The sequence below is a fragment of the Tachyglossus aculeatus genome, chromosome 1 (genome assembly GCF_015852505.1).
Source record: "Tachyglossus aculeatus isolate mTacAcu1 chromosome 1, mTacAcu1.pri, whole genome shotgun sequence".
NCBI classification, from domain to species: Eukaryota; Metazoa; Chordata; class Mammalia; order Monotremata; family Tachyglossidae; genus Tachyglossus; species Tachyglossus aculeatus.
Genome location: NC_052066.1, coordinates 64,053,442 through 64,080,056, shown reverse-complemented (window position 1 = coordinate 64,080,056; position 26,615 = coordinate 64,053,442). Strand labels below are relative to the sequence as shown.

The following is a 26,615-nucleotide window of genomic DNA, read 5'->3' as shown; positions in this document are numbered from 1 at the left end:
CTGACAAGTGGCGGAGCCGGGATTCGAACCCACGCCCTCTGACTCCCAAACCCGGGCTCTTTCCACTAAGCAGCCAGCTCACAGCTTGACGTGCAGCAGGTATTCATTCATTCAATCAATCATATTTATAATAATGATGATGGCATTTATTAAGCGTTTACTATGTGCAAAGCCCCGTTCTAAGCGCCGGGGAGGTTACAAGGTGATCAGGTTGCCCCACGGGGGGCTCACAGTCTTTATACCCATTTTCCAGATGAGGGAACCGAGGCACAGAGGAGTTAAGTGACTTGCCCAAAGTCGCACAGCTGACAATTGGCAGAGCATGGATAAATAAATGCCATCATTATTGTTCTCACACACATACATGCACGCACGCACACAGACACGTGTCACAGGAGAAGCAGCGTGGCTCCGTGGAAAGAGCACTTACCCTCTCTGTGCCTCAGTTCCCTCATCTGTAAAATGGGGGTGAAGACTGAGAGCCCCACGTGGGACAACCTGCTCGCCTTATATTCATCCATTCATTCATTCAATCGTATTTATTGAGCGCTTCCTGTGTGCAGAGCACTGGACTAAGCGCTTGGAAAACACAATTCGGCGACAAATAGAGACAGTCCCTACCCAACAACGGGCTCAGGGTCGAGAAGGGGGTTCTTATATCCACCCCAGCGCTTAGAACAGTGCTTGGCACAGAGTAAGCGCTTAACCAACATCACCATCTTCAAGACTGTGAGCCCGCTGTTGAGTAGGGACCGTCCCTATATGTTTCCTACTTGGACTTCCCAAGCGCTCAGCACAGTGCTCTGCACACAGTCAGCACTCAGTAAATACGACTGAATGAATGAATTGAAAGAGCCCGGGCTTGGGAGCCAGAGGTCGTGGGTTCTAATCCCGGCTCCGCCGCTTGTCAGCTGTGTGGCTTGGGGCAAGTCTCTCCACTTCTCTGGGCCTCAGTTCCCTCATCTGGAAAATGGGGATCAAGACTGTGAGCCCCACCTGGGACAACCTGATTACCTTGTATTCCCCTCAGCGCCTAGAATAGTGCTTGGCACATAGTAAGCGCTTAACAAATGCCATTATCATCATCATAGTAAGTGCTTAATAAATGCTATTATTATTATTATTATTCACCCACGAACAGACACATCTTAATAGAGGACTATTCCGGAGGGAAGGGATAATAATAAAAATAATAATAATAATAATAATAATAATAATAATGGCATTTGTTAAGCGCTTACTACACACTGCTACCCCTCTCTTGGGAAAACCACTCAGAGGGAGATAGTACAGTGTGAAGATTGGGACATCCACTACTGCCTGAAAAGCATCTGAATTAGACGCTCTATGCCACAGAAGAGGAAGCAGAGGGATCTAATGGAAAGAGTTCGGGCCTGGGACTCAGAGGACTCGGGTTTTAATCCCAGCTCTGCCGCCTGTCTGCCGTGTGACCTTGGGCAAGTCGTTTCACTTCTCTGGGCCTCAGTTCCCTCATCCGAAAAATGGGGATTAGGACCGTGAGCCTCAGATGGGTCAGGGTCTGTGTCCAAACTGATGAGCTTGTATCGGCCTTAGCGCTTAGTACGGCGCTTGGCACACAGTAAGCACTTAACATAGCATTTTAAAAAAAAATCAGAAATCAATCATCGAAGCAGACCCCAGCCCATCTTGCCAAACACGAGGCCTCAACTACCCATCTTCCCAAATTGCTAAGGATCAGTAGGTCAACTCACGTGGGTTGAATAAGTATTTCATAATAATAATAATAATAATAATAATAATAATAACGGCATTTGTTTAGAGCTTACTATGTGCAAAGCACTGTTCTAAGCGCTGGGGAGGATACAAGGTGATCGGGTTGTCCCACGTGGGGCTCACAGTCTTCATCCCCATTTTACAGTTGAGGGAACTGAGGCCCAGAGAAGTGAAGTGACTTGCCCAAAGTCACACAGCTTTACTTCTATTTATTCTGATGACTTGACACCTGTCCACTTGTTTGTTTTGTTGTCTGTCTCCCCCTTCTAGACTGTGAGCCCGTTGTTGGGTAGGGACCGTCTCTATATGTTGCCAACTTGGACTTTCCAAGCGCTCAGTACAAAGTGCTCAATAAATACGATTGAATGAATGAATGAATGACTGAAAGCAGCGGATCCGGGACTAGAACCCATGACCTCTGACTCCCAAGCTCCGGCTCTTTCCACTGAACCACACTGCTTCTCTATTCGTAATTACCATGGCATTAATCAAGGACATGGATTCTCAGGGGTCCCCAGATTCATGGTTTTCGGGAATTTACTATCAATCAATCAATCAATCATATTTATTGAGCGCTTACTGTGTGCAGAGCACTGTACTAAGTGCTTGGGAAGTACAAGTTGGCAACATAGACGGTCGCTACCCAACAGAAGGCTCACACCGGTTTGCACATATTTGCACAGAGAAGCGGCGTGGCTCAGTGGAAAGAGCCCGGGCTTTGGAGTTAAAGGTCATGGGTTCAAATCCAGGCTCCACCAATTGTCAGCTTTGTGACTTTGGGCAAGTGAACTTCACTTCTCTGTGCCTCAGTTACCTCATCTGCAAAATGGGGATGAAGACTTTGAGCCCCGTGTGGGATAACCTGATCACCTTGTAACCTCCTTAGCGCTTAGAACAGTGCTTTGAACATAGTAAGTGCTTAATAAATGCCAATATTATCATTATTTTGGTTCATTTGCTCAAACTATTTCCCCAAAAAGAAAATAATATTTCTGGATAACGGGAATTCTAAATCTTCCGAATCCAATTTTACAGGGTGGAGAGAGTAGGAGGTGGGGATTTGGGACTCTCATCACGTTCCCAGACTAAACTAGGGGATTTAACGACGCGGCTCTGGAGAGGAATAATAGGTTTTTCCTCTATCAAGACCATCACCACAATGAGACATTTAGAAAGCAATTTTGCCGCTAGAGCCCAGAGAGCATTCCCGGTACAATTTCAATCTCCCGAACAAATAGAGAGGCAGCGTAGCTTAATGGATAGAGCACGGGCCCGAGGGTCAGGAGGACCTGGGTTCTAATCCCAGCTCTGCCACATGTCTGCTGGGTGACCTGGGGTAAGTCACTTCACGTCTCTGGGCCTCAGTTCTCTCGTCTGTACTTTGGGCGAGTCACTTGACTTCTCTGGGCCTCACTTCCCTCATCTGGAAAATGGGGATTAAGACTGTGAGCCCCATGTGGGAACAACCTGATCGCCTTATCTATTTGTATTAATGTCTGTCTCCCCCTCTAGACTGTGAGCTCGTTGCTGGGTAGGGACCGTCTCTATATGTTGCCAACTTGGACTTCCCAAGCGCTTAGTACAGTGCTCCGCACACAGTAAGCGCTCAATAAATACGACCGAATGAATGACTCCCCACAGCACATATGTATCTAGCTGTATATATCTGTAATTGACTGTTTTATCTATTTGTATTACTGTCTGTCTCCCCCTCTAGACCGTGAGCTCGTTGTTGGGTAGGGACCTTCTCTATATGTTGCCAACTTGTACTTCCCAAGCGCTTAGTACAGTGCTCCGCACACAGTAAGCGCTCAATAAATGCAACTGAATGAATGAATGAATGAATGAATAAGAGTGAGAGCCCCAGGGCGACAGGAACTATGTCCAGCCTGATTAGAACAGTGTTCAGAACAGTGCTTACCACACAGTAAGCGCTTAACAAGTACCATTTAATCCTGGATGGGAGCAAAGGAGTCAGGGAAGGGCACTGCTTTTCATTCCCAATGATGATGATGGCATTTGTTAAGCGCTTACTATGTGCCAAGCACTGTTCTAAGCACTAGGGAGGATACAAGGCGATCAGGCTGTCCCACGGGGGGGCTCACAGTCTTCATCCCCATTTTCCAGATGAGGGAACTGAGGGCCAGAGAAGTGAAGTGACTTGCCCAAAGTCACACAGCTGACAAGTGAGGCAGCGTGGCTCAGTGGAAAGAGCCCGGGCTTTGGAGTCAGAGGTCATGGGTTCGAATCCCGGCTCCGCCAATTATCAGCTGTGTGACTTTGGGCAAGTCACTTCACTTCTCTGGGCCTCAGTTCCCTCATCTGTAAAATGGGGATGAAGACTGTGAGCCCCCTGTGGGACAACCTCATCACCTTGTAACTGCCCCAGTGCTTAGAACAGTGCTTTGCACATAGTAAGCGCTTAATAAATGCCATTAAAAGAAAAAAGTGTCTCCCCTTCTAGACAGTGAGCCCACTGTTGGGTAGGGACCGTCTCTATATGTTGCCAACTTGGACTTCCCAAGTGCTTAGTACAGTGGTCTGCACACAGTAAGCGCTCCATCAATCAATCAATCAATCGTATTTATTGAGCGCTTACTGTGTGCACTGGACTAAGCGCTTGGGAAGGACAAGTTGGCAACATATAGAGACGGTCCCCACCCAACAGTGGGCTCACAGTCTAGAAGGGAGAGACAGAGAACAAAACCAAACATATTAACAAAATAAAATAAATAGAATAAATATGATTGATTGAATGAATGAATGAAGTGGCAGAGCCGGGATTTGACCCCATGACCTCCGACTCCCAAATCCGGGCTCTTCCCACTGAGCCACGCTGCTTCTCTCAATCTGGTTTTCCACCCCAGTCGCTTTGCTTTATTCTTCTATTTGGAGAATAAAATGGGAATTTTATTCTTATATTTATTCTTATAGATATAAATATGTATATTTATATGACTCTGAAAGAGGGTCTCTCTCTCTCCTTCCCTCTCTTCCCTCAGAAACAGTCCTTCCCACCGAGGAGAAAACTGGTCTTCAATCACTGTACCTTATTACGACAGTTCGATTTTCCATTTAGGTCAGGGGACTGAACTTTGCTTTTGGGACAAGGCCACTCTTCCCCGATCAAAGATGTCCTCAAAGAAATCTTGTTTAACTGCTGGATGAACAGAAACAGCAGGAACTGTAGGGTGTCGACTGAGAGCTGTGAAAAGTAGAAATAAGGACGCGTTATTAACTTGGCCGCTGAAAGACCACCCCTAACTTCAACCAAGAGCCCGGCCTGGGAAGTCGGAGGTCCTGGGTTCTAGTCCCGGCTCTGCTGCTTGTCTGCCGTGTGCCTCAGTTTCCTCACTGGAAAATGGGGATTCGATACTTATTATTCATAATAATTATAATAATGATGGCATTTATTTCCTCACCCGGAAAATGGGGATTTGATACCTATTATTATTAATAATAATAATAATGGCATTTATTAAGCACTTACTATGCACAAAGCACTGTTCTAAGCATTCATTCATTCAATCACATTCATTGAGCGCTTACTATGTGCGGAGCACTGTACTATGTGCGGAGCACTGTACCAGTTGGCAACATATAGAGACGGTCCCTACCCAACAACGAGCTCACGGTCTAGAGGGAGAGACAGACATTAATACAAATAGATAAAACAATCAATTACCAATATCTACAGATAAATATGTGCTGTGGGGAGTCATTCATTCAGCCGTATTTACTGAGCGCTTACTGTGTGCAGAGCACTGTACTAAGTGCTTGGGAAGTACAAGTTGGCAACATATAGAGACGGTCCCTACCCAACAACGACCTCACGGTCTAGAGGCAGGGGCAGACATTAATACAAATAGATAAAACAATCAATTACAGATATCTACAGATAGATACATATGTGCTGTGGGGAGTCATTCATTCAATCGCATTTATTGAGCGCTTACTGTGTGCAGAGCACTGTACTAAGCGCTTGGGAAGTACAAGTTGGCAACAAATAGAGACGGTCCCTACCCAACTACGAGCTCACGGTCTAGAGGGGGAGACAGACATTACTACAAATACATAAAACAATCAATTACAGGTATCTACAAATAGATACATATGTGCTGTGGGGAGTCATTCATTCAATCGCATTTATTGAGCGCTTACTGTGTGCGGAGCACTGGACTAAGCGCTCGGGAAGTACAAGTTGGAAACATATAGAGACGGTCCCTACCCAACAACGAGTTCACCGTCTACAGGGGGAGACAGACATTAATACAAATAGATTAAACAATCAATTACAGGTATCTACGAATAGATACATATGTGCTGTGGGGAGTCATTCATTCAGTCGCATTTACTGAGCGCTTACTGTATGCGGAGCACTGTACTAAGCGCTTGGGAAGTCCAAGTTGGAAACATATAGAGACGGTCCCTACCCAACAACGAGTTCACGGTCTAGAGGGGGAGACAGACATTAATACAAATAGATAAGGTGATCAGGTTGTTCCCACAGGGGGCTCACAGTCTTAATCCCCATTTTCCAGATGAGGGAAGTGAGGCCCAGAGAAGTGAAGTGACTCGCCCAAAGACACCCAGCTGACAATTGGCGGAGCCGGGATTTGAACCCATGACCTCTGACTCCAAAGCCCGGGCTCTTTCCCCTGAGCCAGGCCGTTCACCCTCTTACTTTGACGGTGAGCTCCGTGTGGGACAGAGACAGTGTCCAACCTGATAATCTTGTATCCACCCCAGCGTTTAGTACGGTGCCTAGCCCAGAGTAAACATTTAACAGACATCACAATTATTACCGTGGTATTATTACAGTCCTCTAGATTGTAAGCTCGTTGTGGGCAGGGAATGGGTTTATTGTCAAATTTTTTAATAATTCTATGTATTAAGTGCTTACTATGTGCCAGGCACTGTACTAAGCACGGGGGTGGATCCAAGCAAATCAGGTTGGACACAGTCCCTGTCCCACGTGGGGCTTGCAGTCTCAATCCCCATTATGCAGATGAGGTAACTGAGGCCCAGAGAAGTGAAGTGGCTTGCCCTAGGTCACCCAGCGGACAAGTGGCAGAGCCGGGATTAGAACCCATGACCTCCTAACTCTCAGGCCCGTGCTCCATCCCCTAATAATAATAATGGCATTTATTAAGCGCTTACTATGTGCAAAGCACTGTTCTAAGCGCTGGGGAGGTTACAAGGCGATCAGGTTGTCCCACGGGGAGCTCACAGTCTTAATCCCCATTAAGCACGATGAGGTAACTGAGGCCCAGAGAAGTGAAGTGACTTGCCCAAAGTCACACAGCTGACAATGGGCGGAGCCGGGATTTGAACCCATGACCTCTGACTCCAAAGCCCAGGCTCTTTCCACTGAGCCACGCTGCTTCTCTACTGAGCCATGCTGCTGCGTCCCATATATTGTACCCTCCCAGGCGCTTAGTACAGTACTCTGCACACGTAAGCCTGTTGCTGGGTAGGGACCATCTCTATATGTTGCCAATTTGTACTTCCCAAGCGCTTAGTACAGTGCTCTGCATACAGTAAGCGCTCAATCCGATTAAATGAATGAATGGAAGTAACCGCTCAATCTATCAATCCTATTTATTGAGCGCTTACTGTGTGCAGAGCACTGTACTAAGCACTTGGGAAGTACAAGTTGGCAACATAATAAATACGACTGAATGAATGAATGAAAGTAAGCATACCACTGAATGAATGAATTATTATAACAGATTTATAATAATAATAATAATAATGGCATTTATTAAGCGCTTACTATGTGCAAAGCACTAAAGTGACTGGCTTGTGATAATCAATCATCAATCGCATTTATTGAGCGCTTACTGTGTGCAGAGCACTGTACTAAGCGCTTGGGGAGTACAAGTTGGCAACAGAGAAGCAGCGTGGCTCAGTGGAAAGAGCCCGGGCTTTGGAGTCAGAGGTCATGGGTTCGAATCCCGGCTCCGCCACTTGTCTGCTGTGTGACTTTGGGCAAGTCACTTCACTTCTCTGGGCCTCAGTTCCCTCATCTGTAAAATGGGGATTAAGACTGTGAGCCCCCTGGGGGACAACTTTATCACCTTGTAACCTCCCCAGCGCTTAGAACAGTGCTTTGCACATAGTAAGTGCTTAATAAATGCCATTACTGCATTGTATAGTATAATAAATACGACTGAATGAATGAATGAATGAAAGTAAGCATACCTCTGAATGAATGAATTATTATTACAGATTTACAAGTGACTGGCTTGTCATAATCAATCAGTCGTATTTACTGAGCGATTACCGCATGCAAAGCACTCTATGAAGCGCTTGGGAGAGTGCAATCTGACATTCAGTCATTCCTTCCTATTTATTGAGCACTTACTGTGGGCAGAGCACTGTACTAAGCATTTGGGAAGTACAATTCAGCAACAAAGAGAGACCATCCCTGCCCACAACGGGCTCACAATCTAGAAGGGGGGAAGACAGGCATCTGAACAAGTAAACAGGCATCAATAGCATCATTATAAACAGAATTATTGATATCTACACATCACTAGAGAAGCAGCATGGCTCCGTGGAAAGAGCACGGGCTTGGGAGAAGCAGCGTGGCTCAGTGGAAAGAGCCCGGGCTTTGGAGTCAGAGGTCATGGGTTCAAATCCCGGCTCTGCCAACAGTCAGCTGTGTGACTTTGGGCACGACACTTCACTTCTCTGTGCCTCAGTTCCCTCATCTGTAAAATGGGGATTAAAACTGTGAGCCCCCCGTGGGACAACCTGATCATCTTGTAGCCTCCCCAGCTCTTAGAACAGTGCTTTCCATATAGTAAGCGCTTAACAAATACTATCATTATTATCATTAATTATTATTATTATGATGATTGGGCGTCAGAGATTGTGGGTTCTAATCCCGGCTCTGCCACTTGTCAGCTGTGTGACTTTGCGCAAGTCGCTTCACTTCTCTGGGCCTCAGTTCCCTCATCTGGAAAATGGGGGTGAAGACTGTGAGCCCCACCTGGGACAACCTGATTACCCTGCATTCATTCAATCGTATTTATTGAGCGCTTACTGCGTGCAGAGCACTGTACTAAGCGCTTGGGAAGTCCAAGTTGGCAACATATAGAGACGGTCCCTACCCAACAGTGGGCTCACATATGACTGTGAGCCAACTTGTACTTCCCGAGCGCTAAGTACAGTGCTCTGCACACAGTAAGCGCTCAATAAATACGATTGATGATGATGGATGGATATGTTTGTACGTCTTATATGTTTGTACGTATTTATTACTCTATTTATTTTACTTGTACATATTTATTCTACTTATTTTATTTTGTTAATATGTTTTGTTCTTCGTCTCCCCCTTCTAGACTGTGAGCCCGCTGTTGGGTAGGGACCGTCTCTATATGTGGCCAACTTGTACTTCCCAAGCGCTTAGTACAGAGCTCTGCACACAGTAAGCGCTCCATAAATAGGATTGGATGAATGAATCCTGGGCATCCACCCCCAGTGCTTAGAACAGTTCTTGGCACATAGTAAGTGCTTAACACATATCATTATCATTATTATTATTAATAATAAATAGAATAATAAGTATGTACATATATATACAAGTGCTGTGGGGTGGGAAGGGGGGTAGAGCAAAGGGAGAGAGTTGGGGCGATGGGAGGAGAGGAGGAGAGGAATGAGGGGGCTCAGTTTGGGAAGGCCTCCTGGAGGAGGGGAGCTTTCAGTAGGGCTTTGAATCAATCAATCGTATTTATTGAGCGCTTACTGTGTGCAGAGCACTGTACTAAGCTCTTGGGAAGTACAAACTGGCAACATATAGAGACGGTCCCTACCCAGCAGTGGGGGGGAAGTGTGCTAGCGTTGGTAGACAGGTTCCGCGCCCTCAACGAGGTTACAGTCCCTGAAAGATTGTCCAGGGCTCATCAGAGCCGAACATCCGGTGCTTAGTCCAGTGCTCTGCACACAGTAAGCGCTCAATAAATACGATTGATTGACTGATCCGGTGGGACATTGATTTGGAGCAGCTGCTGTCACTGAAGCGGAAGGAACGGCCTCGTGGATCGAGCCCGAGCCCGCCCGTCAGAAGGACCTGGGTTCTAATCCCGGCCCCGCCACTTGTCTGCTGTGTGACCTTGGGCCACTCGCTTCACTTCTCTGGGCCTCAGTTCCCCAGCTGGAAAATGGGGTTTGAGACTGTGAGCCCCACGGGGGACAGGGACTGTGTCCAACCCGATTTGCTTGTATCCACCCCAGCGCTTAGTACGGGGCTTGGCACATATTCATCCAATCGTATTTATTGAGCACTTACTGTGTGCAGAGCACTGTACTAAGCGCTTGGGAAGTACAAGTTGGCAACATATAGAGACGGTCCCTACCCAACAGTGGGCTCACATAGTAAGCGCTTAACGAATACCATACTTATTATTATTCACTTCTCTGTGCCTCAGTTCCCGCGTTTGTAGAAAAGGAATCAAAAGAAGCAGCGTGGCTCAGTGGAAAGAGCGGGGTCTTGGGAGTCAGAGGTCGTGGGTTCGAATCCCAGCTCCGCCGCTTGTCAGCTGTGTGACCTTGGGCAAGCCACTTCACTTCTCTGTGTCTCAGTTCCCTCATCTGTAAAATGGGGATTAAGATCGTGAGCCCCACGTGGGACAACCTGATCACCTTGTATTCCCCCCAAGTGCTTAGCACATAATATGCACTCAACAAATACCATTATTATTATTATTATTATTATTAATTAAGATTGCGAGGCCCAATTGGGACAGAGACTGTGCCCAACCTGATTTGCTTGTATCTACCCCAGCACTTAGTGCTTAACATATAGTAGTGCTAAATAAATACTATTATTATTTTTGTTATTCTCATTATTCACTCATTCATTCATTCAATCGTATTTATGGAGTGCTTACTGTGTGCAGAGCACTGTACTAAGCGCTTGGGAAGTACAAGTTGGCAACACATAGAGACGGTCCCTACCCAACAGTGGGCTCACATAGTAAGCGCTTAACGAATACCATACTTATTATTATTATTATGACTTCACTTCTCTGTGTCTCAGTTCCCTCATTCGTAAAAAAAGGAATCAAAAGAAGCAGCGTGGCACAGTGGAAAGAGCAGGGGCTTGGGAGTCAGAGGTCATGGGTTCAAATCCCGGCTCCGCCACTTATCAGCTGTGTGACCTTGGGCAAGGCACTTTACTTCTCTGTGTCTCAGTTCCCTCATCTGTAAAATGGGGATTACGACCGCAAGCCCCACTTGGGACAACCTGATCACCTTGTATTCCCCCCAAGCGCTTAGAACAGTGCTTGGCACATAATATGCACTTAACAAATACCATTATTATTATTATTATTATTATTAAGATTGTGAGGCCAATTGGGACAGAGACTGTGCCCAACCTGACTTGCTTGTACCTACCCCAGCACTTAATGCTTGACATATGGTGCTAAATAAATATTATTGTTATTGTTATTATTATTATTATTATTATATGGCACTGGCCCCTGGGGGTTTCTCTCAGCTACGGGTGTGCTCCCCTTCTGGGAATAATATAAGCAAGTATTTACACAGGAGCTCTCCCGATTCCTCCTCTGCTCTCTGCCTCAGAAAAACCACTCCACTCTTCCCTATTCATTCGTTCATTCATTCAATCGTATTTATTGAGCGCTTACTGTGTGCGGAGCATCCCTATCTTTGATACGATTCACGGCTAATACCCCTTTCGCCCTGCTTCGGAAAGAAACAGACGGACAAAAAGGCTCAACAGTTACGGATTGAAAACCTCATCTCCAAAACGGGACTTGGTTGCTTTTAGACCCTACCTTAAGATGGGCTTGACCTCCATACTTCAAAGACTGACACACATTTCGTAACAAATGGAAATATAGAGAAAAGGAAGCTAACGTCTGAGGGATTTTCAGAATGTGGGGGCCTAGCCCTTTTAAAATTATTTTCTATTGCCGCCTATACCGACCAAACCTCTTTAATGACTAACGAAGACCTATTTTTAACTGGATAGCTACCAAGGAAATAATTTATCCCCTTTTCCAACTGAGCCTTTTTTAAAAAAAATAATTATGTGCCTGGAAAACATATGGGGATAAAACATTTGTTGAGATCTTTTTTTTTTTCCTCCACATAGTACTTTCATTCATTCAGTCGTATTTATTGGGCGCTTGCTGTGTGCAGAGCACTGTGCTAAGTGCTTGGGAAGTACACATCGGCAACATATAGAGACGGTCCCGACCCAACATCGTACCTATTAGCACTGGTGTTGAAAAAACTGCAATAAAAAGGGTGCGTTTTCACTTCCCTAATGAAATACCTGCACTAGCTGACATCTAGTTAATTTAGTTCGACACAAGTTCAGTTCAATGCCAAATGTCTCTAAACAGTGGAATGGAATAAGAGCAATAATGCCCAGCTCCACTGCTTGGAAGCTGTGTGACTTTGGGCAAGTCGCTTAAGCTCTGCACAGCCCTTAATGAAGTGGCTAATTCACTCCAAAACAGCAAACTGGACTCTGACCGGGGCAGGGAAGAGAATTATTTTGGGTTGCATGGATTTGCTTTAATATAACCAGTACTAACGTGGCTCAACTGAAAAGAGCCCGGGCTTTGGAGTCAGAGGTCATGGGTTCGAATCCCGACTCCACCACGTCTGCTGTGTGACCTCGGGCAAGTCACTTCCCTTCTCTGAGCCCGTTTCCTCACCTGTAAAATGGGGATTAAGACTGTGAGCCCCACGTGGGACAACTTGATCACCTTGTATCCCCCCCAACGCTTAGAACAGTGCTCTGCACATAGTAAGCGCTTAACAAACGCCATCGTTATTATTATATTATTAGTAACATAATCAAAACAACCTTTAGTGGCATGCCTCTAGCCTACTTTATTACAATTTATTACACTTTGGGGCTCATGGTCTTAATTCTCATTTTACAGATAATAATAACAATAATGATAATGGCATTTATTAAGCACTTACTATGTGCAAATAATAATAATAATAATGGCATTTATTAAGCGCTTACTATGTGCAAAGCACCGTTCTAAGCGCTGGGGGGATACAAGGTGATCAGGTTGCCCCACAGGGGGCTCACAGTCAATCCCCATTTTCCAGATGAGGTAACTGAGGCTCAGAGAAGTTAAGTGACTTGCCCAAGGTCACAGCTGGCAATTGGCGGAGCGGGGATTTGAACCCATGACCACCGACTCCAGAGCCCGGGCACTTTCCACCGAGCCACGCTGCTTTTACAGATGAGGTCGCCGAGGTACAGAGAAGTTCAGCGACTTGCCTAAGGCCACGCAGCTGGCGATTGGCAGAGCAGGATTTGAACCCATGACCACCAGCTCCAAAACCCGGGCTCTTTCCGCTGAGCCACCGGTTCGATTAAAACGGATCCATGCAACCCAAAATAATTCTCTTCCCTGCCCTGGGTCAGAGTCCAGTTTGCTGTTTTGGAGTGAATTAGCCACTGCATTAAGGGCTGTGCAGAGCTTAAGCGACTTGCCCAAAGTCACACAGCTTCCAAGCGGCGGAGCTGGGCTTTATTACTTTTATTACTCTATTTTTTTTTATTTTTCTTTCTTTTCCTTCCTCCCTCCCTCCTTTCTTCTTTCTTTTTATTTATTTTACTTGTTCCCTCCCTCCTTTCTTCTATTTATTTTACTTGTTCCCTCCCTCCTTCCTTCTTTCTTTTTATTTTACTTGTTCCCTCCCTCCTTCTTTCTTTTTATTTATTTTACTTGTTCCCTCCCTCCTTTCTTCTTTCTTTTTATTTATCTTACTTGTTCCCTCCCTCCTTTCTTCTTTCTTTTTATTTATCTTACTTGTTCCCTCCTTCCTTCCTTTTTATTTATTTATTTCTTTTACTTGTACCTATCTATTCTATCGATTTCATTTTGTTAATAGGTTTTGTTTCGTTCTCCGTCCCCCCCCCACTTCTAGACCGTGAGCCCGCTGCTGGGTAGGGCCCGTCTCTAAGTGTTGCCGACTTGTCATTCATTCATTCAATCGTATTTATTGAGCGCTTACTGCGTGCAGAGCACCGTACTGAGCGCTTGGGAAGTCCAAGCCGGCAACATCTAGAGACGGTCCCTACCCAACGGCGGGCTCACGGTCTAGAAGGGGGGAGACAGGCAACAAAACACATTGACAAAATAAGTCGAATAAATACGTACAATCGTGCCGTATTAACAAAATACAATAAGTAGAATAAATACGTACAACTGCGCCCAACAGAGCCCAGTAAAGAAGAAAGGAGGGAGGGAACAAGTAAAATAAATAAAAATAAATAAATAAAAAATAAATAAATAAATAAATAAATAAATAATAAGCGCTTGTACTTCCCAAGCGCTTAGTACAAATAAATAAATAAAAAATAAATAAATAAATAAATGAATGAATAATAAGCGCTTGTACTTCCCAAGCGCTTAGTACAGTGCTCTGCACATAGTAAGCGCTCAATAAATACGATTGATTGATTGATTGATTGATTGATTGATAAAAAGAAAGAAGAGAGGAGGGAGGGAGGAAGGGAAAGAAAGAAAAATAAAAAAATAACCGTGAGCACGCTGCTGGGTAGGAACCGTCTCTACATGCTGCCGATTTGTACTTCCCAAGCGCCCGGTACACGGTAATAAATATGATTGAATGAAGCACTCTGTCCCCTGGAGGCGTCTTGGACGCTGCCCAGTACCTGAGGATGGACCAAGAAGAGGGACTCGAAGCTCGCTGCGTCTATCGTCCTCTCCCAAGCGCTTAGTCCAGTGCTCGGCACGCCGTAGGCGCTCACCAAACAGGACCGATTGGAACCCGCGACCTCTGATTCCCAAACCGGGGCTCTTTCCACGGACACCGGCCGCTCCCGCTAACCGGGGCGACCGTAGCGGGGGTGGGGGGGATAAGGGATGAAACCGGCCTCCTTCCTCCGCTGGTCCAGCTCGTCTTCGGAGGCGCAGGCGGCGGCGGCCTCGGCCCACTCCAGGCGTTGGCCGGGGGACCGCGGGGCCAGGCTGTCGAACGTCTCGAAGTAGAGCCAGGCCAAGTCCGGGGCCAGCTGCAGCTTCCCGCAGGCCACGCGCTGCCAGGTGGCCCAGGACAGGCGCGGGTAGCCCCCGGCCCCGGCCCGGGCCCTCACGTAGCCGGCCACCTTCCTGAGGTAGTGAGGGCCGAGCTTGGGCGGCGGCGGGAGCGGCGGGGTCCCCACGATGAAGGGCTCCGGCTTCACCCACAGGTGCACGGCCACCCGATCCATGGTGGCGTCCCTTTCCGCGGCAACCTGCCACAGGAAGACAAGAGACCCCCTCATTTCATCCAGTCGTATTTACTGAGCGCTCACGGTGTGCGGGGCGCTGCGAAAACATGGAGAGCAGAAACGAGAAACGTTCCCCCCTCCTCCCCCTCTCCATCCCTCCTTTTTTTTTTTTTTGATGGCATTTGTTAAGCGCTTACTATGTGCTGAGCGCTGTTCTAAGCGCTGGGGAGGATACAATCATAATAATAATGATAATGGCATTTGTTAAGCGCTTACTATGAACAGAGCACTGTTCTAAGAGCTGGGGAGGATACAATAATAATAATAATAATAATAATAATAATGAAGACAAGAGACCCCTCATTTCACTCAGGCGTATTTGCTGAGCGCTTACGGTGTGCGGGGCGCTGCGGAAACCTGGAGAGCAGAAACGAGAAACGTTCCCCCCTCCTCCCCCTCTCTCCATCCCTCCTTTTTTTCTTTTGAGGGCATTTATTAAGCACTTACTATGTGCAAAGCACTGTACTAAGCACTGGGGAGGATACAATAATAATAATAATAATAATAACAATGGCATTTGTTAAGCGCTTACTATGAACAGAGCACTGTACTAAGAGCTGGGGAGGATATAATAATAATAATAATAATGAAGACAAGAGACCCCTCATTTCATCCAGGCGTATTTGCTGAGCGCTTACGGTGTGCGGGGCGCTGCGGAAACCTGGACAGCAGAAACGAGAAACGTTCCCCCCTCCTCCCCCTCTCCATCCCTCCTTTTTTTTTTTTTTGATGGCATTTGTTAAGCGCTTACTATGTGCTGAGCGCTGTTCTAAGCGCTGGGAAGGATACAATAATAATAATAATAATGATGGCATTTGTTAAGCGCTTACTATGTGCAAATCACTGTTCTAAGCACTGGGGAGGATACAATAATAATAATAATAATAATGAAGACAAGAGACCCCTCATTTCACTCAGGCGTATTTACTGAGCGCTTACGGTGTGCGGGGCGCTGCGGAAACCTGGAGAGCAGAAACGAGAAACGTTCCCCCCTCCTCCCCCTCTCCATCCCTCCTTTTTTTTTTGATGGCATTTATTAAGCGCTTACTATGTGCAAAGCACTGTACTAAGCACTGGGGAGGATACAATAATAATAATAATAATAATAACAATGGCATTTGTTAAGCGCTTACTATGAACAGAGCACTGTACTAAGAGCTGGGGAGGATATAATAATAATAATAATAATAATGAAGACAAGAGACCCCTCATTTCATTCAGGCGTATTTACTGAGCGCTTACGGTGTGCAGGGCACTGCGGAAACCTGGAGAGCAGAAACGAGAAACGTTCCCCCCTCCTCCCCCTCTTCATCCCTCCTTTTTTTTTTTTGATGGCATTTGTTAAGCGCTTACTATGTGCAAAGCACTGTTCTAAGCGCTGGGGAGGATACAATAATAATAATAATAATGATGACATTTGTTAAGCACTTACTATGAGCAAAGCACTGTTCTAAGCACTGGGGAGGATACAACAATAATAATAATAATAATAATAATAACGATGGCACTTGTTAAGCGCTTACTATGTGCAGAGCGCTGTTCTAAGCACTGGGGAGGATACAATCATAATAATAATGATAATGATGGCATTTGTTAAGTGCTTACTATGTGCAGAGCACTGTTCTAAGCGCTGGGGAGGATACAATAATAATGATGGCATTTGTTAAGCGCTTACTATGTGCAGAGCACTGTTCTAAGCACTGGGGAGGATACAATAATAATAATAATAATAATAATGATGAAGACAAGAGACCCCTCATTTCATTCAGTCGTATTTACTGAGCGCTTACGGTGTGCAGGGCGCTGCGGAAAACTGGAGAACAGAAACGAAAAACGTTCCCCTTCCGCCCCCCCTCCATCCCTCCTTTTTTTTTTTTTGATGGCATTTATTAAGCGCTTACTATGGGCAAAGCACTGTTCTAAGCGCTGGGGAGGATACAATAATAATAATAATGATGGCATTTGTTAAGCGCTTACTATGTGCAGAGCACTGTTCTAAGCACTGGGGAGGATACAATAATAATAATAATAATGATGGCATTTGTTAAGCGCTTACTATAAGCAAAGCACTGTTCTAAGTGCTGGAGATGATACAACAATAATAATAATAATAATGATGGCATTTGTTAAGCGCTTACTATGAGCAAAGCACTGTTCTAAGTGCTGGGGAGGATACAAGGTGATCAGGTTGTCCCACGGGGGCTCACAGTCTTAATCCCCATTTTACAGATGAGGGAACTGAGGCACAGAGAATAATAATAATAATGATGACATTTATTAAGCGCTTACTATGTGCAGAGCACTGTTCTAAGCGCTGGGGGGGATACAAGGTGATCAGGTTGTCCCACAGGGGGCTTCACAGTCTTAATCCCCATTTTACAGATGAGGTAACAGGCCCAGAGAAGTGAAGTGACTTGCCCAAAGTCACCCAGCTGACAAGTGGCGGAGCCAGGATTTGAACCCATGACCTCTGACTCCAAAGCCCCGTGCTCTTTTCCACTGAGCCACGCCGCTTCTCCTAAAATGACTAGAGAGGAGGGAACTGAGGCTCAGAGAAGTGACGTGACTTGCCCGGCGGAGCCGGGATTCGAACCCATGACCTCTGACTCCAAAGCCCGGGCTCTTTCCACTGAGCCACGCTGCTCAATCAATCAATCACATTTACTGAGCGCTTACTGTGTGCAGAGCACTGTACTAAGCGCTTGGGAAGCACAAGGTGGCAACACATAGAGACGGTCCCTACCCAACAGTGGGCTCAATAAATTCCAGGGATGCTTTGAAAGGCTGAACAAGAGGCTTGGCTCTTTCGCTGGTCCTCCTCCCAATCCATCAATCGTATTTATTGAGCGCTTACTGTGTGCAGAGCACTGTACTAAGCGCTTGGGAAGGACAAGTTGGCAACCTATGGAGACGGTCCCTACCCAACAGCGGGCTCACAGTCTAGAAGGGGGAGACAGACAACAAAACCAAACATATTCATCATCAATCGTATTTACTGAGCGCTTACTGTGTGCAGAGCACTGTACTAAGCGCTTGGGAAGTACAAATTGGCAACATATAGAGACGGTCCCTACCCAACAGTGGGCTCACAGTCTAAAAGGGGGAGACAGAGAACAAAACCAAACATACTAACAAAATAAAATAAATAGAATAGATATGTACAAGTAAAATAAATAAATAAATAGAGCAATAAATCTGTACAAACATATATACAGGTGCTGTGGGGAAGGGAAGGAGGTAAGATGGGGGGGATGGAGATACTAACAAAATAGAATAAATATGTACAAATAAAATCAATAAATAGAGTAATAAATCTGTACAAACATACATACATATGTACAGGTGCTGTGGGGAGGGATGGAGAGGGGAAGTTTTTGTTTCTCTCCAGCTTTTTTAGGGGGGACCAGAAGGATCGGGGGGCACGGTTTCTCCCCCCTGGCCCCCGGGGCCGGGAGGATTGGACTCAACTTTCCCCCTCCCATTTCTCCCCCCAATCCCTCCCAGGAAAGGGTCAATCAACGGTATTTACTAATTACAATTCAATCCATCAATCGTATTTATTGAGCGCTTACTGTGTGCAGAGCACTGTACTAAGCGCCTGGGATGTCCAAGTTGGCAACATATAGAGACGGCCCCTACCCAACAGTGGGCTCACAGGCTAGAAGAGGGAGACAGAGAACAAAACCAAACATATTAACAAAATAAAATAAATAGAATAGATATGGACAAGTAAAACAGAGTAATAAATAAATATGTACATATACATATATACAGGAAGGCAGGGGCAAATTGGGGAGGGAGTTAAATTCATTCAATCGTATTTATTGAGCGCTTACTGTGTGCAGAGCACTGTACTAAGCACCTGGGATGTCCAAGTTGGCAACATAGAGAGACGGTCCCTACCCAACAGTGGGCTCACAGTCTAAAAGGGGGAGACAGAGAACAAAACCAAACATACTAACAAAATAAAATAAATAGAATAGATATGTACAAGTAAAATAAATAAATAGAGCAATAAATCCATACATATACATATATACAGGAAGGCAGGGGCAAATTGGGGAGGGAGTTAAATTCATTCAATCGTATTTATTGAGCGCTTACTGTGTGTAGAGCGCTGGACTAAGCGCCTGGGAAGTACAAGTTGTACTTGTACTTTTACAATTGTACTTGTACAATCACGATTATAATTAGAGAAGCAGTGTGGCTAAGTGGCAAAGAGGACGTGGATTCTAATCCCGGCTCCGCCACTTGTCAGCTGCGTGACCTTGGACAAGTCACTTTACTTCCCCCGGCCTCAGTTCCCTCATCTGGAAAATGGGGATTGAGACTGTGAGCCCCACGTGGGACAACCCGATCACCTTGTATCGTAGAGAAGCAGCGTGGCTCAGTGGAAAGAGCCCGGGTTTGGGAGTCAGAGGTCATGGGTTCGAATCCCGGCTCCGCCACTTGTCAGCTGTGTGACCTTGGATGAGTCACTTTACTTCCCCGGGCCTCAGTTCCCTCATTTGGAAAATGGGGATTGAGACTGTGAGCCCCACGTGGGACAATCTGATTACCTTGTATCTACCCTTGTATCGTAGAGAAGCAGCGTGGCTCAGTGGAAAGAGCCCGGGCTTTGGAGTCAGGGGTCATGGGTTCGAATCCCGGCTCTGCCACTTGTCAGCTGTGTGGCTTTGGGCAAGTCATTTAAGTTCTCTGGGCCTCAGTTCCCTCATCTGTAAAATGGGGATGAAGACTGTGAGCCCCCCTTGGGACAACCCAATCAACTTGAAACCTCCACAGTGCTTTGCACATAGCAAGCGCTTAATAAATGCTGTCATTATTATTATTACCCCAGCACTTAGAACAGTGCCTGGAACATAGTAAGCGCTTAACATATCATTAAAATTTTTGGAGAAGCAGCGTGGCTTAGTGGAAAGAGCTCGGGCTTTGGAGTCAGGGGTCATGGGTTCGAATCCCGGGCTCTGCCACTTGTCAGCTGGGTGACTTTGGGCAAGTCACTTCACTTCTCTGGGCCTCAGTTCCCTCATCTGTAAAATGGGGATGAAGACTGTGAGCCTCACGTGGGACAACCTCATCACCTTGAAAGCTCCACAGCGCTTAGAACAGTGCTTTGCACATAGTAAGCGCTTAATAAATGCTATCATATCATATGGGGGACTTTGCACATAGTGAGCGCTTAATAAATGCCATCATTATTATTATTATTAGAAGGGGGACTTTGCACATAGTAAGCGCTTAATAAATGCTATTATTAGTAGTAGTAAGGGGACTTTGCACATAGTGAGCGCTTAATAAATGCCATTATTATTATTAGTAGGGGGACTTTGCACATAGTAAGCGCTTAATAAATGCCATTACTATTATTATTAGAAGGGAGACTTTGCACATAATAAGCGTTTAATAAATGCCATTATTATTATTATTGGTATTAGGGGGACTTTGCACATAGTAGACGCTTAATAAATTCCGTTATTATTATTATTAGAAGGGGGACTTTGCACACAGTGAGTGCTTAATAAATGCCATTATTATTAGTAGGGGGACTTTGCACATAGTAAGCGCTTAATAAATGCCGCTATTATTAGTAGTAGTAGGGGGTCTTTGCACATAGTGAGTGCTTAATAAATGCCATTACTATTATTATTAGAAGGGAGACTTTGCACATAGTAAGCGCTTAATAAATGCCACTATTATTAGTAGTAGTAGGGGGACTTTGCACATAGTAGACGCCTAATAAATGCCTTTATTATTATTATTAGAAGGGGGACTTTGCACATAGTGAGTGCTTAATAAATGCCATTATTATTAGTAGGGGGACTTTGCACACAGTGAGTGCTTAATAAATGCCGTTATTATTAGTAGTAGTAGGAGGAGGACTTTGCACATAGTGAGCGCTTAATAAATGCCATTATTATTGTTATTAGTAGGGGGACTTTGCACATAGAAAGCGCTTAATAAATGCCATTATTAGTAGTAGTAGTAGGGGGACTTTGCACATAGTAGATGCTTAATAAATGCCTTTATTATTATTATTAGAAGGAGGACTTTGCACATAGTGAGCGCTTAATAAATGCCATTATTATTGTTATTAGTGGGGGACTTTGCACATAGAAAGCGCTTAATAAATGTCGTTATTACTAGTAGTAGTAGGGGGACTGTGCACATAGTGAGCGCTTAATAAATGCCATTATTATTAGTAGGGGGACTTTGCACACAGTGAGCGCTTAATAAATGCCATTATTATTGTTATTAGTAGGGGGACTTTGCACATAGTGAGCGCTTAACAAATGCCATTATTATTAGTAGGGGGACTATACACATGGTAAGTGCTTAATAAATGCCATTATTATGATTATTAGATGGGGGAGCCAGACAACAAAACAAAGCATATTACCAAAATAAAATCAATAAATACGACTGAATGACGGATGGAGCCACAACCAAGTCCAGGGATGCTCCCTCAGGTGAACAGGCCTGGGCCCCTTTGCTCCCCCCCCGGGGGCGGAAAGTTTCCTGTTGATCAATCAATCAATCAATCAATCAATCGTATTTATTGAGCGCTTACTGTGTGCAGAGCACTGTACTAAGCGCTTGGGAAGTACAAGTTGGCAACATATAGAGACAGTCCCTACCCAACAGTGGGCTCACAGTCTAGAAGGGGATCAATACTAACAGTGATGAGGAGGGTACTTGCTAAGCGCCTACTATATCCCAGCTCCGCCAATTGTCTGCTGTGTGACTGAGCTCACCTCCTCCAGGAAGCCTTCCCAGACTGAGCCCCCTCCTTCCTCTCCCTTTCCTCCGCCTCTCCATCCCCCCGCCTTACCTCCTTCCCTTCCCCACAGCACCTGTATATATGTATATATGTTTGTACTGATTTATTACTCTATTTTATTTGTACAAATGTATTTATTTTATTTTGTTAATATGTTTTGTTTTGTTGTTTGTCTTCCCCTTCTAGACTGTGAGCCCACTGTTGGGTAGGGACCGTCTCTATATGTTGCCTCTCTTGACCCCACCTCACCTTCTAGTTATCGTCCCATATCCCTCCTACCATTCCTTTCCAAACTCCTTGAACGAGTTGTCTACACGCGCTGCCTAGAATTCCTCAACACCAACTCTCTCCTCGACCCCCTCCAGTCTGGCTTCCGTCCCCTTCATTCCACGGAAACTGCCCTCTCAAAGGTCACCGATGACCTCCTGCTTGCCAAATCCAACGGCTCCTACTCTGTCCTAATCCTCCTCGACCTCTCAGCTGCCTTCAACACTGTGGACCACCCCCTTCTCCTCAACACGCTATCTGACCTTGGCTTCACAGACTCCGTCCTCTCCTGGTTCTCCTCTTATCTCTCCGGTCGTTCTTTCTCAGTCTCTTTTGCAGGCTCCTCCTCCCCCTCCCATCCTCTTACTGTGGGGGTTCCCCAAGGTTCAGTGCTTGGTCCCCTTCTGTTCTCAATCTACACTCACTCCCTTGGTGACCTCATTCGCTCCCACGGCTTCAACTATCATCTCTACGCTGATGACACCCAGATCTCCATCTCTGCCCCTGCTCTCTCCCCCTCCCTCCAGGCTCGCATCTCCTCCTGCCTTCAGGACATCTCCATCTGGATGTCCGCCCGCCACCTAAAGCTCAACATGTCGAAGACTGAGCTCCTTGTCTTCCCTCCCAAACCTTGTCCTCTCCCTGACTTTCCCATCTCTGTTGACGGCACTACCATCCTTCCCGTCTCACAAGCCCGCAACCTTGGTGTCATCCTCGACTCCGCTCTCTCATTCACCTCTCACATCCAAGCCGTCACCAAAACCTGCCGGTCTCAGCTCCGCAACATTGCCAAGATCCGCCCTTTCCTCTCCATCCAAACCGCTACCCTGCTCATTCAAGCTCTCATCCTATCCCGTCTGGACTACTGCACTAGCCTTCTCTCTGATCTCCCATCCTCGTGTCTCCCTCCACTTCAATCCATACTTCATGCTGCTGCCCGGATTATCTTTGTCCAGAAACGCTCTGGACATATTACTCCCCTCCTCAAAAACCTCCAATGGCTACCGATCAATCTGCGCATCAAGCAGAAACTCCTCACCCTGGGCTTCAAGGCTGTCCATCCATCCCCTCGCCCCCTCCTCCCTCACCTCCCTTCTCTCCTTCTACTGCCCAGCCCGCACCCTCCGCTCCTCCACCGCTAATCTCCTCACCGTACCTCGCTCTCGCCTGTCCCGCCGTCGACCCCCGGCCCACGTCCTCCCCCGGGCCTGGAATGCCCTCCCTCTGCCCACCCGCCAAGCTAGCTCTCTTCCTCCCTTCAAGGCCCTGCTGAGAGCTCACCTCCTCCAGGAGGCCTTCCCAGACTGAGCCCCTTCTTTCCTCTCCCCTCGTCCCCCTCTCCATCCCCCCGTCTTACCTCCTTCCCTTCCCCACAGCACCTGTATATATGTATATATGGTTGTACATATTTATTACTCTATTTATTTATTTATTTATTTATTTTACTTGTACATTTCTATCCTACTTATTTTATTTTGTTGGTATGTTTGGTTCTGTTCTCTGTCTCCCCCTTTTAGACTGTGAGCCCACTGTTGGGTAGGGACTGTCTCTATGTGTTGCCAATTTGTACTTCCCAAGCGCTTAGTACAGTGCTCTGCACATAGTAAGTGCTCAATAAATACGATTGATTGATTGATTGATTGATTGCCGACTTGGACATCCCAAGTGCTTAGTCCAGTGCTCTGCACACAGTAAGCGCTCAATAAATACGATTGATGGATTTGGGCAGCGTGGCTCAGTGGAAAGAGCCCGGGCTTTGGAGTCCAAGGTCATGGGTTCGAATCCTGGCTCCGCCAACTGTCAGCTGTGTGACTTTGGGCAAGTCACTTCCCTGGGCCTCAGTTCCATCATCTGGAAAATGGGGGATGAAGACTGTGAGCCCCACGAGGGACAACCTGATCACCTTGCAACCTCCCCAGCGCTTAGAACAGTGCTGCGCACATAGTAAGCACTTAGTAAGTACCATCATTATTATTATTATTATTGGGCAAGTCACAACTTCTCTGAGCCTCCGTTCCCTCATCTGTAAAATGGGGATGAAGACTGTGAGCCCCTGTGGGACAACCTGATCACCTTGTGACCTCCCCAGCGCTTAGAACAGTGCTGTGCACATAGTAAGCGCTTAGTAAATGCCATCATTATTATTATTACTATTGGGCAAGTCACTTCACTTCTCTGAGCCTCAGTGACCTCATCAGGAAAATGGGGATGAAGACTGTGAGCCCCCTGTGGGACAACCTGATCACCTTGCGACCTCCCCAGCGCTTAGAACAGTGCTCTGCACATAGTAAGCGCTTAGTAAATGCCATCATTATTATTATTATTACTATTGGGCAAGTCACTTCACTTCTCTGAGCCTCAGTTCCCTCATCTGAAAAATGGGGATGAATATTGTGAGCCCCCTGTAGGACTACCTGATCGCCTTGTAACCTCTCCAGCGCTTAGAACAGTGCTGTGCACATAGTAAGCGCTTAGTAAATGCCATCATTATTATTATTACTATTGGGCAAGTCACTTCACTTCTCTGAGCCTCAGTGACCTCATCAGGAAAATGGGGATGAAGACTGTGAGCCCCCTGTGGGACAACCTGATCGCCTTGCGACCTCCCCTGCGCTTAGAACAGTGCTGTGCACATAGTAAGCGCTTAGTAAGTGCCATCATTATTATTATTATTATAGAACAGTGCTGTGCACATAGTAAGTGCTTAGTAAGTGCCATCATTATTATTATTATTATTATTATTATTATTGGGCAAGTCACAACTTCTCTGAGCCTCAGTTCCCTCATCTGTAAAATGGGGGATGAAGACTGTGAGCCCCCTGGGGGACAACCTGATCACCTTGTGACCACCCCAGCGCTTAGAACAGTGCTGTGCACATAGTAAGCGCTTAGTAAGTGCCATCATTATTATTATTATTAGGCAAGTCACAACTTCTCTGAGCCTCAGTTCCCTCATCTGTAAAATGGGGATGAAGACTGTGAGCCCCCCGCAGGACAACCTGATCGCCTTGTGACCTCCCCAGCGCTTAGAACAGTGCTCTGCACATAGTAAGCGCTTAGTAAATGCCATCATTATTATTATTACTATTGGGCAAGTCACTTCACTTCTCTGAGCCTCAGTTCCCTCATCTGAAAAATGGGGATGAAGACTGTGAGCCCCCTGGGGGACAACCTGATCGCCTTGTGACCTCCCCAGCGCTTAGAACAGTGCTCTGCACATAGTAAGCGCTTAGTAAATGCCATCATTATTATTATTGGGCAAGTCACTTCACTTCTCTGAGCCTCAGTTCCCTCATCTGTAAAATGGGGATGAAGACTGTGAGCCCCCTGGGGGACACCCTGATCGCCTTGTGACCTCCCCAGAGCTTAGAACAGTGCTGTGCAAATAGTAAGCGCTTAGTAAGTGCCATCATTATTATTACTATTATAGAACAGTGCTGTGCACATAGTAAGCGCCATCATTATTATTATTATTATTATTATTGGGCAAGTCACTTAACTTCTCTGTGCCTCAGTTCCCTCATCTGTAAAATGGGGATGAGGACTGTGAGCCCCACGAGGGACAACCTGATCGTCTTGTAACCTCCCCAACGCTTAGAACAGTGCTGTGCACATAGTAAGCGCTTAATAAATGCCATTATTATTATTATTATTATGTACGAAGCGCTGTGCTTACCCCGACCCGGCCGGCTGGGCTTCCCCTCGGCCCCCGCGCAGGGAGGCTACGTATTGGACGGTTACGGGGGGGGGAGGGGGACGACAGAGCGCTGTAGTGAGCGCTGGGGGGCGTCCAGTACAGCCCCGCCCCCCCGCCTTCCTCCTCCCGCCGTTTGAAAACTGCGCTCCCTCCGAGCCGCAGGGAGGTACTGCGCATGCGCGCCTCCCCCCCAACGGATAGAACGCGCGCGCGCAGCCTCCCCCGTCCCATCGAGTAGCATGCGCATGCGCGCCCCCCACCCGGACATCACGCGCATGCGCGGCACTCCCCTTCCCACCGGACAGCACGTGCATGCGCAGGCTCCCCCGTCCCACCGAGCAGCACACGCATGCGCGCCCCCCCCCCCCCCACACACACACACACACACGCGGCCCTGCCCCCACACTCCCGCCCACCGGAAATCCCGCGCATGCGCAGCCTCCGCCTTCCCACCGGACAGCACGCGTATGAGCGGCCACCCCCACCCACTGGGCATTACGCTCATAGGCGGTCTCTCCCACACACCCCTCCCACCGGTCAGTACGCGCTTGCGCAGCCTCCCCATTCCCACCGAGCAGCACGCGCATGCGCGGTCCCCCCCCCCGCCCCCGCCGGGGGCCCACTCCCCCGGCGTTACGTTCATAGGCGGCCTCTTCCCCACCCCACCCCGACTAAGCAGCAAGCGCATGCGCGGCCACCCCCTTCCCACCGCCCCATAGGACAGTACGCGCATGCGTAGCCTCCCCCTTCCCATCCTGCCCCCCCGCCCTCCCCCCACTGGGCATTACGCTCATAGGCGGCCTCTCCCC

The 26,615-nt window shown here is 46.8% G+C and overlaps 1 protein-coding gene across 3 annotated transcripts in view; it reads right to left on the bottom strand.

Moving 5' to 3' along the window:
* Nucleotides 1–25,905, bottom strand: part of TBCCD1 (TBCC domain containing 1) — a 45,064-nt gene extending 19,159 nt beyond the window's left edge. For all 3 annotated transcript variants that reach the window (XM_038744567.1, XM_038744577.1, XM_038744586.1), the window contains exons 1-3: nucleotides 25,786–25,905; nucleotides 14,666–15,025; nucleotides 4,805–4,960 (exon numbers count right to left, since the gene is read on the bottom strand). In XM_038744567.1, the coding sequence (XP_038600495.1) occupies nucleotides 4,805–4,960; nucleotides 14,666–15,001 (492 nt within the window). In that variant the 5' untranslated portion in view covers nucleotides 15,002–15,025; nucleotides 25,786–25,905. The remainder of the gene's footprint in view (nucleotides 1–4,804; nucleotides 4,961–14,665; nucleotides 15,026–25,785) is intronic.
* Nucleotides 25,906–26,615: the final 710 nt, after the last annotated feature.